Source organism: Pelophylax lessonae (genome assembly GCF_965119305.1).
Source record: "Pelophylax lessonae genome assembly, chromosome: 4".
NCBI lineage: Eukaryota > Metazoa > Chordata > Amphibia > Anura > Ranidae > Pelophylax > Pelophylax lessonae.
The window spans coordinates 164,160,333-164,178,905 of record NC_138771.1 but is presented as its reverse complement, the minus strand read 5'-3'; the positions used below and the strand labels follow the sequence as shown (position 1 = coordinate 164,178,905).

Sequence of the window (18,573 nt, the reverse complement as noted above, 5' to 3'; positions counted from 1 at the left end):
ATTACCAGTTCCAGATTTAGCTCTGGTTAAGCTCTGACTGGATTGTCCTGGCTCAGTCAGGCCTAGGTACTCTTTAACAAGCAATCTTAATGCACTGTAGGCTTCATCTAAATCATCTGCACAAACAAAAAAAAGTCAATAAATATCTTTCACACTACATTTTGGTTTAAATTAGTAAATAATACAAATCCACCAAATGGACAAAAGTATAGAGATGCCCTTTCTATTTTTTAAGTAAATGTATCTCCGTGAAGGGCATTGTGAATACTACAACAAACAGTACAATACATTTTTTTTTACTATTGTGCATTCTAATCTTGTGCCAACAGTTTGAGGAAGGCCACTTTCTGTTCCAGCATGACTATATTACACTGTGCACAATGCAGGGTCCTTAAAGTGGAGTTCCACCCAAAAGTGGAAGCTCCGCTTATCTGCTTCCTTCCCCCCTCCAGTGCCACATTTGGCACCTTTAGGGGGGAATGGGTACCTGTTTTTGATAGGTACCCATCCACACTCCTGGGAGATCTGGCTGCGGTGAGATGCGGCGAGGTCTACCGGAAGTTCGCCCCCCCCTCTTCCTACCTCCGCTGCCGGGCCATTTACAAAGCACAGCGTGCTTCACACATGCACAGTAGGGAACCAGCTGTGAAGCCTTGTTAGTTTCCCTTACAGTCAATGACGGCGGCAGCACCAGAGAGCCGATGAAAACATAGGCTGGGGTGCCAACATCACTGGATTCCAGGACAGGTAAGTGTCCTAATATTAAAAGTCAGCAGGTACAATATTTGTAGCTGCTGACTTTTAATTTTTTTTGGGGGGCTGGACCTCCTCTTTAAAGACGTGGTTTGAAGAGTTTGGTGTACCTGCGCTTGAGTGACCTGACTAGAGCCTTGATCTCAAACCTACTAAACACCTTAGGGATGAATTGTAATGCCAATTGCAAGCAAGCTATTTTTGATCAACATCAGTACTTGACCTCACAAAGGCTGTTATAGTTACAGGGAGGAAGGGGCAACTGCATGTTAAAGCGGAGTTCCAGGCACAGAGGTAATTTTTTACTAAACATACCCCCGGGACAGTCAGGGCTAGCACATTCCACAATGGCTAGCCTCTGATCTGTCCCGGTTCGCACTTACCTTTTAGAAGAAATACTTACTTATAAAATTTCTTCCACAGCGTTGCCATCTCTCTTGTGGGCAGCTGAAGCCGGCGCGGTCCTCTTCTGTGTCTTCTTCCGCGTCTTCTTGTCCCAGAATGCGCCTGCACCGGCCCCTCTCGTCACTTCCGGCACGGCGCCGCATTCCTAAACAGCTTCTGGGCATGCCCAGAAGCTGTTTAGCAGGGGAATGCGGCGTCGCCCGGAAATGACGAGTGGGGCCGGTGCCGTCGCATTGATTCCTGGGAGCTATGACGTTCAGCTCCTAGGAATCATAGCGAGACAGGAAGTGACGGGGTGAGCCGCGGCTCCGAGGGAGGAAGTACTCTGAGGTGAGTATCTTCGATCTTCAATTACAAGGTAAGTAAACAAAAAAAAAAAAAATAACTATCCAATTCCTTTTAAGGTGAGGTGTACCTAGCGGAGGGGCACAAAAAAAAAAAAATCGTTTTTGTGCCCGGAACTCCGCTTTAATGTCTATGGTTTTGAAATTGGATATCTAACAAGGTCATATAGCTGCAATGGGCAGGTGTCCACAAACTTTTGCCCATATAAGGAATTTACATATGAGATCACATTACACACTGCAAGATGTTTGTACTAAAGTGTAAAAAAAATAAAAAAAAAGGAAATAAATGCTATTACCTGTGTTGATGACGGCATCGAAGTAGCCTGGGCAGTCCTGGTGTATCTTTATATACATATCCACTCTAGACACAGCAACATCTATCTCTGGTCTAGTAAATAAACCTTTCCTCCTCAGCCAGCCTTCATACTTCTCCTTGTTCATTGGCAGGAGCAAAATGTAGCGTGGTTTAAAATAGGAATTCTTCAAACTTCTAACACCCTAGAACATAAATATCAACTCAAGTCAGTTTCATAAATTATTTTATGTTTTTAAGGCAGAACTCACAGCAACGGGGAAAGCTCAATAAATGGCTAGTACTGTATGTGAAATAAAGGTAGACAACAATGGAAAAGTAGCCACTCAGGTGCAAGTAATTGAATCCTCAAAGGTCGGGTGCACATCCAGTCCGCGGCCTGAGCAATAAATACATGAAAAATGAGATAAAGGCAATGCCCCCTGTAGTGGCAGGCCTCTGAGTGCCAGAATTTCAAGTTAACATCTATGGAGGGGAACACAGGTCACATCACATACGTCACCACATACCAGTATCTGCTGGCCTCATCTGCTGACTATTGGCAAGAAGAACCGTTACAGCATTAAATCATCACTGCACTAGGGGGTCACCCACTCTTAGTTCTATTTTCCTCCTGCTACTCACATCCTCTTGGTTCCTTTGAGGCCATCCATGCTAGTTTTTCTTAACCATTTGCATGCATGGCAATGACTGTAGGTTCCTCATGTACACACAATTTGAGTGATAGTAATGTTTCTTGAGCTCCTCTTACTGCTTTGCTTGATTTGAACTATAATAATGTTGCAAAGAGCCATTGGAGCTTGAGACAGAGCAGAAGTAAAGACACTTACAATAGTATTTCACATCTCATTAACCTAGCACTTGTTTTATTCTATTGATGTATGCTGAAAGATGTGGTAAAAGGTTGCCCTTGCTTTAAAGGGTAACCACTTTCGTGGGGAAGAAAATCAGTAAATAAAGAAAAAACAATATAGTGTATACAATTGCGACACAAATCATATTGCAATTGAATGTTATTAAAAATTATGTTTCCTTTTCAATCTGCAGCCATTGTAATGTTCTGTAAATGCAATGCAATATGGCTACCTGGAGCTGTTTTGTACTCAGAATGTGTACTGACCACACCCCGGAAACATAATTTCCTGCTTGTGTGATTGGCTCACCAATTTTCCCAGAAGTCTGCCTAAGATACAAGTCAGATTTCAGGCATCCCCTGCAACAAACATGTCATTTTTGGTGAGATACTCCCAATAGGAACACGTCCAAAGGGATGCAGGCAAAGCAGATTTACTCATTAGAGCCATGCAGCTGCCACAGCTGATAGATAATTATGAAACCATTCTCATTTGACCCACTCAGTACAGAGAAACAAACAATGATTTCTTCAGAATAACAAAAGGTAGGAATCTTCAACAAAGTTACGCTTCAAATTATTTGCACAGGGTGCAGCCGAGATGCATGTCAGGCTCAAAAGCACTTTTATGGAGTTTTGATGAGTCTTTGAAAAATGTGTAAGAAATGTATACTGTGCCATTTACTAAACTAAGAAAGGTTTCCACAGTCCAGTTCTGTGTTATTCTTTCACAGTATTGGTACTTATCTGTCAGAAAGACAAACTGCATCAGCACCCAGCCACAGTGAATGACCATGAAAACAGAATCCAGCTGGACTTGGATGCCTCTCTATATTTGATGTTTCTCTATCTAAAGGTGTTTCTGTAACCAGAGTTTTAATTGTCACGGCACAAAGGTCATATGGTGGCACAAAGTCCAAATTTAGTTAGAAGTCATAAATCTAATTAGAATATTATTTTATCTCATAAAAATAATAATGTCATGTAATAGTTTATTATCATAGTGTTTTATCTCATATGTATTACTTCTATATAAACAGTATAAAGTTCTTCTTTAAGACATAGAAGGTTCATAAGGGTTCACAAGCTATTATCCTGAGCATCTAATTAGAAAATGGTTTGATTGATCTGTCCAGAGTAAACTATAATATGATAAGTGGGTACTGCACTTTGCACATTCCCATTGCTCCTTAATAAAGGTAGATGTGCAGGCAGGTCCCAACTGCTGAAAGACTTTTTTTAATAAACTTGTATGGACCACTTCAGCATGCATGTTTATGCTGGAGGATGGCAGAAGGAAGGAGAAAATCTGTGGCACTGTCTTTTTCAAAAAAATATAGCAATCCATATGACCCAGTACCAGTACTAAATAAACAAAAAGTCGCTCTTTGTAGAATAACTGGATTTATGAAAATACAATGCAAGAAACACCTCTATTTCCATGTGAGTGCAGCAAGCAAGGCCTTCTCTTGCAACAGACTCCACGGCCTCTCTGCTCAGACCATAGTAGTGACCACTGTATTTCATGGTCAGGACAAACAGACCCTAAAAGAAGACAAAACCATATATTAAACATATAATGATATGAACTGGAAATTAGTGAAATTAAACTAAAATATAAGTACACGTATTGTGAATTGGTAAGTAACAAAATATTTATGTCAGATATTCTCATTTTTACATTATTAAAGTTTCAGTCCATCCAAACTAGATCCCTGTTTTTTAAAACAAATGCTGGCGTGTTCAATCACCAGCTGTGTCTTTTATATTCTGTGTACTTCAGCAGTGAGATCTATGACAGGGCAAGCCATCTGTAAAACACATTTCAAGGTGGTCAGTGCTTTTGAAACATGGCTTTGTCAGATGATTGCTCCCAAATGACAGTGATCACCATATGGGATCACAGACATATTTCAAAAGATGTTTTCAATCAATCAATTTCAATTTATAGATCTTGTTAAAATAATACCGATTGATGTTGCCAGGGAGATATTTTAGAACTTCCTGTTATAAAGTGACAACTGTCTCCGAATTGTACTATTGTATTGTCACCCTGACACATGCTGCTTGTAGAGACTAAAGTGGCCATGCTGATATAAATTTTTGCAGGCATGGTCCACCGTTTTAAGCCATCAGTGAATCAGTCAAGAGCAATGATGTGCAGCCGATACTGGAGCATGTGCATGTAGACAGGGGAGGACTTTATAGAGGGTGGTCAAGATCAGCAGTGCCGAGACAAAAGAATAAATACAATTGTACAGCAATATATTAAGAAAAGACATGTCAATTGACTCTGAGATATGGTGCTTTAGCAAATAAAACTTTCCCAGTTAGGGTTTACATCTACTCTTAAGTAAACAGGCCAAAAAGTTTGTCTTAAAGGGTGTGTTCAGTATTAGGAATACACATTCTGGTTGAGGCTATTGTCTGGTGGTATGCATTTTATTATTAAACAACACATTACTACATTATAATTATTGTCACGTATCTAGATTAGGATATTAGCTACAAATGTACTCTGTATAATAATGCAGTTTCCTTGATTCTCTTTACTCATAATGCTTAAACTGTTAACACCAATTTATGGTACTTTAGTTAAAATATTTAAGACAATTCTCTCTTTTTTTTTTTTTTAGTTTTACAAAGAGTGTGTCCCTGTGAAGGAGATTCACCTACTCTGTATGCTCTGTTTATGGATATCACCAATAATCAGCCCCCGTTCACATCGGGGCAATCTGACATGTGATTTGACATGTCAAATCGCATGCCAAATCGCCATCTATTGCCAGCACTGGCACCATCTGAATCTGAATCCGTCGTTCAGCTGAACTCGCACAATTTCAAACCCGCATTCAGTGTGAACCTAGGCTAAAAGAAAATCAGACACACACTAATAGAAAATCTAATTTTGGATGCATACGGAGAGTTTATTTTGTCTATTTTACAATTCATATTATTTCACAATGTTTTCACATTTGATGGTTCCCACTACCTCCAGGTGCAGGGCGTAGCGATGGGCACATGTTGTGCCCCATCCTACGCCAATCTGTACCTGGGGGAGTGGGAACAAGCTCTTCTAAATGATGACATGCTCTCGATGTATACGGACCACATTAGATTATGGGTCCGGTACATCGACGACGTGTTCATGCTTTGGCATGGACCTGCTGAACTTCTGGATGCTTTTATGAACCGTATCAACAAAAACGATTTCAACCTGACCTTTACAATGCAATACGACATCTCTTGTGTCACTTTCCTTGATGTCACAGTCACCAGGGGGGGAGGATGGTGTTCTCCACAGTGGGCTCTATCGCAAGCCCACTGCTGGTAACACCATCCTCCACGCCTCAAGTTTTCATCCATCTACACTGGTACAATCCATTCCTTATGGACAATACCTTCGAGTTAGGCGCAACTGCAAAGATCTTATTAGTTTTCAGAAGGCAGCTGACGACCTGAGACAGAGACTTTTAAACAGAGGATACCCCCCTACCACCTTGAAAAAGGCATATAGAAAGGCCCTGATGCAAGATAGAACTTCACTAATAACCTCAAACACAACAAGACCAGTCGATCAAACATTAAGAGTGATCATGAAATACTCAGAACAACACACTGATGTTAGGAAAATTGTGGGGAAGTATTGGCACTTGTTGTCCCTCGATCCCATCGTGGGCAAACATGTCCCTCCTGCCCCCCAGATTACCTTCAAAAAAGTCCCTGCCCTGAAAGATCAATTGGTACGCAGCGAATATACAGCCTATAATGGGCGAGATCCATGCAAGGCTAAAGGCACCTTTATATGCGGGGCCTGCAAATACTGTAAATTTATGTTGACCAAAAAAAACCCCACTCTCCCGAATGGGCAAATCTTTGTACCCCAGCATTTTGCCAACTGCCGCACCCACGGGGTGGTTTATTTACTTCTCTGTGGGTGCGGTTGTTTTTATGTTGGCAAAACAAAGCTGGACTTCACCAAAAGGGCCAATAGACACATAAAAAGTATGCAAACCTGCAACCCAGATCTCCCACTTGGCCGACATACCAGATTGGTACACGCAGGGATTTTTCCAAAAATTAAGTTTCTGATTTTAGACAGAGTCCACCCCAGTTCAAGAGGGGGGGATTGGAACAAGACCCTCCTCCAACTTGAACTGCGGTGGATTTACCGTTTGAGGGCCACAGAGCCTCCTGGCCTAAATGAGATGATCTCATTCAAGCCATTTCTTGAGGGATTCACCTCAGGAGGCATGGAGAGCTAACCAACCTCTCTCCTGCCCCCTATGTTATATATCCTGCTTCATCATTTGCCTTATAAAGGGAATCCTCTTTTTATATTTATTTTTAATTTTAACCTCACCAAGATCTTACAATATAAGCAGTCTGTCTATATACCCACTTCATTTATTAACATCTTTTTCCTTTTCTCTTTATTTTCTTTTCTTTTCTCCCCCTTCCCTCTTCCCCCTTATTATTTAATCTGTGTGATTACCTCATTGTATTAAACATGTTGTTTTGTGATTTTTACAGGAACATCTACCTGCCTCCGTGGAATTATGGATGCCAATATTTTGTTTTTGTTTTCTCTTTATCCCTGCTTAAATGATTGACAATCTATATATAGACATGTTTTGAACCATTACAATGTCTTTAATAGATCGGTAATATACATTTTTGATATGAATCCTCATTTTTTGTCAAGTTTTGTGAGCAGAGAGCTACTTTCTCTGCTAATGCTATGGGTACAGCCCGGCACGGCAAGGCGAACGCCACCTCGTGACGTCCGCCAATGATGGCAGCAGTCCTTTACAACTGGACAATGGGTTAATCCCATTGCGCATGCCCAACGGACTCCGTCCGACGCTCTCAACGTTGGCGGAAGTCCGAGCCGTGTCGGTGAGACGCACGGGCCGACGTCACTTCCGCCGGATCATTTCCGGCGGTGAGGTTAACTCTTCACTTCCGCCGGATCTCTTCCGTTAGGGGGTGGGTCCGGCCCATGTGACTCAGGAAATCCTTTTGGCGGTCAGCTGGACGCTATAGCCGTCCAGCTGAGACTGTTCTCAGCTGATTAAAACCTCCCTATTTATACTCCACGCCCGGCGTCGGACCCATATGTTCCTTTGCCGAGCATGGAGCAACATCTATTCTGCCGATTGATTTACTTGGCCAAGTCTGGACTCAAAAAGGTATTTTCACTTACAATTTTCCTTTTGGACAACTCTGTTCTGTGATATGTATCCTTGCTGGCCCCACTGTTTCCGAGATAGCTGCAACACTGATACAGAGAAACAATTGTACTATATACATATATTTCTTTTTCTTATATTTAATGTTTTACTGGGCATGTTTTGAGGAACAGTGAGGCCTCCAGGATCAACTTTTTTCACCTTACAGAATTTGTCACCCATATCAGTGGGCGATCCCCGGGCAGAATTTTTTTTTTTTTTTTTTCCCCCCCTTTCTTGTTTTTGGGGGCTTTCTGTCTTTGTCCCTAGACTTGGTCAAATGACATATTGTCTAACACGAACCTTTTCTGGCTTATGCCCAGCAGGACTGCCTCTTTTTGGGATTTCAGCTGTCCCCACCCAGACTGACATATTGGTTTGGTAGCAAGCAATCTTGACTGGATTCCAACTCTACAAATCAAAAGAATTCCTTCTTTTTTGGTTGAAACCGATTCTATTAAATCTAACTGGCTTACCATAAACCCACGCTGGCACCGTTCATGTCCTGTTTTTTAGCCGTGCAGGCAGGCATTTTCGTTTTAACCATTACAGTGAACCATGTAAGTGCATAATTTTTGACTTCATTATTCTTTCTTGCAAGATTGAATTTATCAACATATATAATTCATACAATTGCATTGATCATTCACAGACCACCCTCCCAAGGCACCCCTGAAGAAGGAGTGTGTCTCCGAAACGCGTCGGGTGTTCATTTATGGGGGTCTCATGGTGAACGCTTCACTTTGTAATGTGATGTATATCCAACTTTGCCCGCTGCTATTTTTCATGTTTTAAAAATTGTTTGTATAATTATATTTAATAAAGTGACATTTGTTATTTTTACCTATGCGTATTTTCTGAAATATCAGTGCCTTAAAAGTCCCACCCACAGGGGAACTCATTCTTTTTTTTTGATTCTTCATTCGGGATGTGGCACGTTAGGGACCACTCTACATGAACTACACATGTTTAATTTAGGCTAAAAGAAAATTCCATATTTTGGGTTGTTGTCTGAACAGGAATGGCAAGGAAATCTTCCAATGGGACACAGATGGAAAAAAATAAAGTTCACCACACAGCCGTCTGTCATTCTCCCTTAGATTATCACAGAGGCTATGCGATCCTGCTAAATAGGACTGCATGTCTCTGTGATGATCTCACAAGCCACGCCCCCTGACAGTTAGAATCATGCCCCTAGGGACACACTTAACCCCTTGATCACCTGTAAAGTTAACCCCTTCCCTGCCAGTGTCATTTTTACAGTAACAGTGCATATCTATAGCACTGATTACTGTAGTAATGTCACTGGTACTCCCAAAAGTGTCAAAAATGTCAGTTAGGGGTCCGATCTGTCCGCAGCAATGTCGCAGTCCCGCAGAAGAAAAAAAAAAAAAAAAAAATCGCAGATCGCCGCCATTACTAGTTAGAAATAAAAAACAATAAAAATGACATAAATCTTTCCCGTAGTTAGTAAACGTAATACATTTTGCGCAAACCAATCAAAATACGCTTATTGCGATTTTCTTTTACCAAAAATATGTAGCAGAAATCAAATTGGCCTAAAATGTTAAAAAAATTTTGATTTTTACATTTTTTTTTTGAGAATTTCATATAAAAAAATGTGAAAAATATTATTATTTTTTCAAAATTGTCCCTCTTTTTTTGTTTATAGCGCAAAAAATAAAAATTTCACAGGTGATCAAATACCACCAAAAGAAAGCTCTGTTTGTGGGGAAAAAAGGACGTCAATTTCATTTGAGTACAGTGTCGCACGACTGCGCAAATGTCTGTTAAATTCACACAGTGCCGAATCGCAAAATAGGGCCTGGTCATTGAGCTAGAGAACCTCACCTCTCTAGCCATTCCAATTGCCACTCTCTTTGCTTTTTTGTTGAAGAATCCCCATAATACCATATCGGATGTTATTTTAAAGGCAGTTTAACATTTGTATCCTGTCCTATAGGTGTCTCTTGTAGAAAAATTATACTTGCCGAGTACCTTTTTATTTCTTTTAAAAATGTAATGCCTGTTAACATGGCTATTTAAACCTCTTACATTATTTGATAATAGTTTAAGTTATGTCTTACTTTCTTTCTCCCTTCCCTCTGCTCCTTTCCCCATTTGCCATCCTCTCCCTACCTAAGGCGGGTGCAGGCACAGAGTGGGGTTTCATCACCCGGGGAGGTCCAACCAAAGTTAAGAAACGAGGCATTAGAGCATGGGCATCTTTCAGGTATTTGGCACAGTATGGTTTCCCCCTCCCATCCTTTTTCTCCCCCCCCCCCTTCCCTCTCCCACTTGAATACTAAGATTCTTATTTTGTATAGCTTTTGACCAATTCTTGGTCCTTGAGTAAACTTCTTCCCTCTCAATTTGGGTCTGTTCAACCACTCTACTCATCCTACCCAGGGTGGAAGTCTCACTGGCGCCTTCCTTAAACCTCCCTCCCTTCTCTTTTGGGGAGGAGGCTCAGAGCAGGCCAGGTATCCAGGTTCCCATCACTGTAGCCTTTTTACCCCCATCAACCCCGCAATCTCCCCTCCACATGCTAAAGCAATTTTAGTTAGCTTTTGAACCTCTCTCCTACTGTATCTTTATTTTCTCAGTCCTCTGAGATCAAATGCCATTCTTTTTCTAGATGTTCTTCTACTCTTTTGATCTCTGACCATCCTGGGATCTCTGGCACAATAAGATCTAACTTTTTACAGAAATCTCTTCAGGGAATCTCAACCTTACTGAGCAACTCCCGATCCGCCCAACCAAGCATGCAGGGAATCCCCAGTTATATTTTATGTTCTGTTTTCGCATCTGTTACAGAAGGGGTCTGAGCAATCTCCTTTACTTTAATGGTTCTTGTGAAAGATCAGCAAAGATCTGAAGGTTTACCTCTTCATATTTTAACGTTGCATCTTTCCTCAGACTTACCCATACTTGCGCTTTGCTCTCATAGTTTAGGAACCTCACTATTATGTTCCTTGGAGTTTCATCTGAAGTGCCGTATGGTCTTCTAATCCTATGTACTCTTTTAATTTTTAGAGGTTCTGGAGTGGATTGAAAATTCTTCCCATTATTTCTATTAAATCTTCTCTTTGCGTTCTTTCGGTTTGCTTGGTCCTTTATTTTATATGACATATTCCTTTGTTCTATTTGTAAATTTTTCCTTTCATTTTTTAACTCTTTATTGCTTGTGAATGAGTATCTAGTCTCTTTTCTGTTGCCTCAACTCGTGTCAGTGTATGGCCCAGATCTCTATGCAATGTTGCTATTTCTATTTTTAAGAAGTTTTCTAGCTTTGCAAACATATATGCCATTTCTGTTTTTGTCGGTAGTTGGGATGTTAGACTTTGTTCTTCCATATGTCCAATTTCACTATTGCTATCCATCTCCAGTTCTCCTCTTGATTGGTTTGATGTATTAGAACCCGCGAGAGAATTGTTGTGTCTATTTTTAATATTCCCTTTTACCTGTCTGGCCCGGGCCCCGACTGTTTCTCTGTTACTGACTTGTCTTGGCAATTTCCTTGAGACATACTTTTTATGGTCCCTGGACTTGCGCTAATGGTGGGCGATTTTACTGGTCCGCTCATTTTTGCTGATTTTCCCTTCATTATAGTTATTTTCTTTCCTTTTCTTTGGTTACACTTCTCCCGACACACACACCCAAAAATTCCCAGCATTGTAATTTTCAACTGAATATCCAACCAAATGTACCTTTCCAGTCCAGGTCAACAGGGGGGCTACTTCGGGCTCTTTTCTCTGAATTCCTCCTGTGTACTTTAGGATGAAACTGTTGCTATTCCTAGGAAAGAGAATGGGTGTCTATCACCCCTCTGTGTGTGGCAGTTTAGTGCTTGTGTACTCGATACGTTTTCCTGATCTTCTGTTTGGATGAGCCACAGGAGACTTGTTAGTGTATACTGCTCTTTAAATCTTTTTTTTTTCTATATCAGCTTGTTGGCTAACCAGTGGTTGTGCACAGCCTCTCGGCCTCCCGGCCTCCGTACCTCTCCCCACTAGCTCTGCTCCACTGCCTCCTGTGTCCTCTGCCGAGCACCTCTGAGCCACGTCAAATCCGGTTGGCCTCGTCCCTCCGAGCCCTTCCGAGTCACCAACCATCCTGATCCATCTCTCCTCAGGTCACGCTTCGGCATCTGTGTGTCATGGCTCTGACTCCAGGAGGGACGCCACACTGCTGCTCTCTATTCCGTCTCCACCAGGCACCCCACCACTGACCCACAGTTAACTTTCTGCACCAGCGATTCCAGGCACACAGCCTGAGAAAGACCCTCCACACTACCCACAGGCAAGGGGTATCAGGAATACAGACATGGGGTTTATAAGGGATAGCAGGCAGACGGGGACCTTTTTAAACGGGTCCTACATAGCATGGATGGGAGTTCCCAGAGCTCCTAGCATAAGCTCCTGTTCAACGCCATGTTCAGGCTCCTCCCCCCATTGCTAGATTTAATTTATTTTTAAGTACATACATTTTAAACAGATACATTATATTGTCTTCAATATTAATATACAATCTTTAATCCACAAAAAAACTTTTATGTCAGCTCCATGACAGGGTACGCTATGAAAGCACTGCAGAAGTACTTTTTTGATAAAAGTGTTTTTTTTTAACTGAAAGTTCCAATGTCTGGAGTATGGAGAGTAGGCAACCTCTCTGCCTCCCCATGTGACAGCAACCAAAGACTGAATAACCTATTGCAAGGCATGCGCACTGGCATTTGGAGGGAGCGCCGACAACGGCTGGGACATGGGAGCCTATGAGTAACATCACCACTCCCCAAAATTCCCAGTTGCTGTCCAGCACTCTCCTCTCTCCTGCAGCCACCATTGGCTAAAAATAGATAATTTTATATATTTTTTTCATGCAGATAAGTCAGCATAGGTATTAAAAGAGGGGGGGGGGGGGGCAATTTTAAGGCTAGTTAGGTTTAGGCTTTAATTCTTCTTTAATGTTTTTCAACCTAAATGTGTACTTACATTAGGTGAACTACAAGGTTTTATGTGATTAAAAAACATTATTAGATGACATAAAAAGTCCTGTTTACAAAGAACGGGCAATTTCTTACGGAGCATGTCATATCCTCGAATATCTCAGGGGTGACAAAATGGTAATCAAACCGTTTCTCTTCTCCAAAGTAAGGATTTCTGGTGGTGTGACAGGGGCTGAAACAATACAGAAATAAAAGGCATTTTAAATGTAATTTCTAAGCATATAATATATAGTTTCCTATAATAATAGTTTCTTTTTTAAAAACTGGTTCAGCAAAAACACTTTGGCCTCAAAGATACAATAGGTATTTTTCATGTTTTTGTGTCTCTGAATGCAGCTCTATTTCAGCTAATGCGTCCATGCATATTGTGGTGTTTATATTTGAACTTTAAAGCACAAAGTAAAATGCCTTAAATCTACATTTGGGGAGGAGCTTGCTTTCATAATTTACGCACATATGCACATAAACACGTGCGTAAATTCTAGCCAAATATATACACCTGCAAACATGAATAAATGAGCATAATTACACATCAAAAGGAGTTGTACGTCTAATTTTTTTGCCAGAACGTTCCAGCTAAGATGGGAGTATTTTAAAGCAGTATTAAACACAAAACCAAAAATATAATGAAGAAGATTAACTAAAATTGGAGAGTGCAAAATCTGGTGCAGCTAAGCATGATAGCAAATCAACTTTTAACTTCAGCTAGTTCAAATAAGCTTTGACAAAAAAAAAAAAAAACTGGAAGCTGATTGGTTTCTATGCAGAGCTGCACCAGATTTTGCACTCTGCAGTTTTAGTAAATTAACCCAATGTATTGCAGCTTACCAATCATTAGATGTGGTGGCTGCATTTGTTTTCTTTTTAGGCCTTTTCCCGATTGTTTTTTTTCTGGTGATCTGGCCAGTAACACACCTCCTGTATTAAAGTTCCCTATTCTGAACAGGGGGAACATTTGGACAGCAAGATTGTGAATCTGGTGGGAGGGGAGTGTTAGATATGGGAACTGGCTCCAGGGGAGAGTTCAGAGGGTGGTGATAAATGGGGAGTACTCGGATGGGCGGGTGTGGAAAGTGGGGTCCCCCAAGGTTCTGTCCTGGGGCCAATCCTGTTTAACTTATTCATAAATGATCTAGAGGAGGGGATATCCAGCACAATTTCGGTATTTGCGGACGATACTAAACTAAGCATGCCAATATCTTCTATGCAAGATGTGGAAAACTTACAAGAGGATCTGAGCAAAATAATGGGGTGGGCAACTACATGGCAGATGAGGTTTAATGTTGAAAAATTTAAAATAATGCACCTGGGCATCAGTAATGCGAAAGCAAGCTACTCTCTGGGGGGAACCTCTGGGTGAGTCTAGGATGGAAAAGGACCTGGGGGTACTGGTAGACAACAGGCTTGGCAGTGGCATGCAATGCCAAGCCGCTGCAAGCAAAGCGAACAGAATGCTGGGATGTATAAAAAAGGGGATTCACTCCAGAAATAAAGAGATTATTCTCCCTCTCTACAAGACTCTGGTCCGGCCACATCTGGAGTATGCTGTCTAGTTCTGGGCACCGGTCCTCAGGAAGGATGTGCTGGAACTGGAGAGAGTCCAGAGAAGGGCAACATAAGCGGAGCAGACACGGACAAGCCATCCGCCTGCTCAGTGGGGATCAGCAGACAGATTCCCCGCTGAGCAGGCGGACTCCTGGCAGAGTCTGCCTGATGTGAAAGGGGCCTAAAGAGAAAACAAATTCATCCATCACATCTAAGAAAAAATGCTCCACTGTCTGTTCTCCCCATCCCTAAACATTTAGGCTGGTTTCACAGCAAGGGGTCCGGTGCATCCCTGTTCATCAATTCAAGTGCGAATCAGGTCCGAGTTTTTGCCTTAATTTGCACCTGTATCGGAACCAAAGATGCACGTAACCCTTTTTAAATCTGGATCGCGGCCGCCCCAGAGCCAGTCACACTCTCCTGTCATGCGAATTGGATGCGGGGAAACCCAAGACCAAGAGCAGTGGGAGCCATAGGCTCCTGCTGCTGTTTTTCAAGCGCCTGTAAGGAGGGATCAGGGGCATGGCTTACCAGTGCTGTGTATGTCTATGGATGTGCACAGCCTTGTTCAGGAGCATGTATGCACACATGGGTGCCTCCAAAGCTGGGCAGACAGCACCGGTAAGAGACTGTAAAAGAGGAGGTAATATTCTGTGGAATATTCTTGCACAGAGCCGGTATATATATATATATATATATATATTTTTTTTTTTTTTATGTTAAACCCCAAAAAATCCATTACAATCACTGTAAGAGTAAAATCATCTGAAATATATGTAAACATTCCTTTGCGTCAATTGAGACAACACTTGCGGTGAAGCTGCTCACTGCTAGGCTTTCCTCACCCTGTTATTTTCACAGCCAGGTTTACATCTCATCTTTCTTCACTATCTACAAGAAGCAGTCCAAGCAGTGACATGAGAAGCATATGTGCTGTCACCCTTAGAGGAAGCCACCTGTGACTACACTCTTACTTTACCTTCATGGAAGTAACAACCAAGAGTATACTGTATGTGTCTCATAAGGAGTATAGTTGAGCTTACATCAGCTGGCTGATTAATTCTTCTGTACAGAATGTAAACCAGAAAAATTCCAAAGATCCACTGTATAACTTGAAAAAGGATGTTACGTGTTCAACTAAGTTATTGTTATGGTTTTAATTCAGCAACGTTTAGATTCTGACTCCCATGCGGTGTCTTTTGCCTGGGCTCGGCCAAATTAATTCAAGATGGTGCATATGGCCTTCATCATATTTCAAAGTAATGTTTTCCTTACTAATCTTCTAAACTAAGCATGATTGAGCACAGTGCCCAGCTGTGAGGTTAATAAGTCTATGATCACAATTTTTTTTCTATCTTTAGTCATATTTAAAACGCTCTACATGCTGCAGTTACACTTTAAAGAAAGTTCATCAGGGTGTGGCAAACTGAATATGTTTCCGACAAGCACATCTAGATATGAGAGCTATTTTTTTTTCTATTTAATAGTGTGCAGCAATTCCCACCATTCGCCAATCATATCCTATAGTACCTTCATAACAGCACAATGAAGGAATTTTGCATTAAGCTTGTTTTATGCTACAACACTCCTTCACGGTATCTGCAATCCAAGCTAAAGCTGTACAGTGCTATATATATATATATATATATATATACATATACATATACACAGTATATAAATACTGTTTAAAAAAAGTAAAGGAACATTTTTTAATCAGAGTAAAGCATCAAGTCAAGTAAACTCCTCACTTAAGTAGCAGAGGGGGTTGTTAATCAGTTTCAGCTGCTTTGGTATTAATGAAATTAACAACAGATGGGCAACAACGAGACAACCTCCAAAACAGGAATGGTTTTACAGGTGGAAGCCACAGACATTTTATTTCCCTACTCATCTTTACTGACTGTTTTCACTAGTTTTGCATTTGGCTATGGTCAGGGTCACTAATGGTAGCATGAGGCGATACCTGGACCCTATAGAGGTTGCTTAGGCAGTTCTTCTCCTCTAAGATGGCACATCAGCGCGTGCCATTTCCAGAAGGTTTGCTGTGTCTCCCAGCACAGTCTAAAGAGCATGGAGGAGATTTCAGGAGACAGGCTGTTACTCTAGGAGAGCTGGACAGGGTCGTAGAAGGTCCTTAACCCATCAGCAGGACCGGTATCTGCTCCTCTGTGCAAGTATGAACAGGATGATCACTGTCAAAGCCCTACAAAATGACCTCCAGCAGGCCACTGGTGTGAATGTCTCTCACCAAACAATCAGAAACAAACTTCATAAGGGTGGCCTGAGGGCTCCACGTCTTCTAATGGGCCCTATGCTCACTGCCCGGCATTGTGGAGCACAATTGGCATTTGCCACTGAACCCCAGAATTGGCAGGTCCACCACTTGCGCCCTGTTCTTTTTACAGATAAGAGGAGGTTCACCCTAAGCACATGTGACAGCTGCAGCACGGTGGCCAAGACCATACAGTGGTTTAACAGGACAGGTTCAACTCAGAACAGGCCTCGCTCTGGTCGACCAAAGAAGTTGAGTGCATGTGCTCAGCATCATGTCCAGAGGTCGTCTTTGGGAAATAGACATAGGAGTGCTGCTAGCATTGCTGCAGAGGTTGAAGGGGCGGGGGGGTCAGCATGTCAGTGCTCAGACCATACACCGCACACTGCATCAAATTGGTCTGCATGGCTCTCATCCTAGAAGGAAGCCTCTTTTAAAGATGATGCACAAGAAAGCCCGCAAACAGTTTGCTGAAGACCTGCAGATTAAGGACATGGATTACTGGAACCATGTCCTGTGGTCTGATGAGACCAAGATTAACCCTTTTTGGTTCAGATGGTGTCAAGCATGTGTGTCTTGCCTATAGTCAAGCATGGTGGTGGGAGTGTCATGGTCTGGGGCTGCATGAGTGCTGCTGGCACTGGGGAGCTACAGTTAATTGAGGGAACCATGAATGCCAACATGTACTGTGACATACTGAAGCAGAGCATGATCCCCTAGTTTGGGAGACTGGGCCGCAGAGCAGTACTGCAACATGATAATGACCCCAAACACACCTCCAAAATGACCACTGCCTTGCTAAAGAAGCTGAGGGTAGAGGTTAAGGACTGGCCAAACATGTCTCCAGACATAAACCCTATTGAGCATCTGTGGGGCATCGTCAAACAGAAGGTGGAGGAGCTCAAAGTCTCCAACATCCACTAGCTCCATGATGTTGTCATGCAGGAGTGGAAGAGGGCTCCAGTGGCAACCTATGGCCACACAAAATATTGACACTTTGGGCCAAATTTGGACATTTTAACTTAGGGGTTAACGGCGGTGTGTTGAGTTATTTTGAGGGGACAGCAAATTTACACTGTTATAGAAGCTGTACACTCACTACTTTACATTGTAACAAAGTGTAATTTCTTCAGTGTTGTTACATGAAAAGATATATTAAAATATTTACAAAAATGTGAAATACTGTATGTATGTGTGTATATACAGTGCCTTGCGAAAGTATTCGGCCCCTTGAACTTTGCGACCTTTTGCCACATTTCAGGCTTCAAACATAAAGATATAAAACTGTAATTTTTTGTGAAGAATCAACAACAAGTGGGACACAATCATGAAGTGGAATGAAATTTATTAGATATTTCAAACTTTGTTAACAAATAAAAAACTGAAAAATTGGGGTGCAAAATGATTCAGCCCCTTTACTTTCAGTGCAGCAAACTCTCTCCAGAAGTTCAGTGAGGATCTCTGAATGATCCAATGTTGACCTAAATGAGTAATGATGATAAATAGAATCCACCTGTGTGTAATCAAGTCTCCGTATAAATGCACCTGCACTGTGATAGTCTCAGAGGTCCATTTAAAGCGCAGAGAGCATCATGAAGGAACACACCAGGCAGGTCCGAGATACTCTTGTGGAGAAGTTTAAAGCCGGATTTGGATACAAAAAGATTTCCCAAGCTTTAAACATCCCAAGGAGCACTGTGCAAGGGATAATATTGAAATGGAAGGAGTATCAGACCACTGCAAATCTACGAAGACCTGGCCGTCCCTCTAAACTTTCAGCTCATACAAGGAGAAGACTGATCAGAGATGCAGCCAAGAGGCCCATGATCACTCTGGATGAACTGCA

The 18,573-nt window shown here is 41.8% G+C and overlaps 1 protein-coding gene across 1 annotated transcript in view; it reads right to left on the bottom strand.

The window, feature by feature from the left end:
- LRGUK (leucine rich repeats and guanylate kinase domain containing) overlaps nucleotides 1-18,573 on the bottom strand; it is a 171,933-nt gene that overhangs the window by 45,983 nt on the left and 107,377 nt on the right. The window contains exons 12-15 of the mRNA XM_082254330.1: nucleotides 12,986-13,082; nucleotides 4,103-4,216; nucleotides 1,802-2,003; nucleotides 6-116 (exon numbers count right to left, since the gene is read on the bottom strand). Of these exons, the coding sequence (XP_082110456.1) occupies nucleotides 6-116; nucleotides 1,802-2,003; nucleotides 4,103-4,216; nucleotides 12,986-13,082 (524 nt within the window). The remainder of the gene's footprint in view (nucleotides 1-5; nucleotides 117-1,801; nucleotides 2,004-4,102; nucleotides 4,217-12,985; nucleotides 13,083-18,573) is intronic.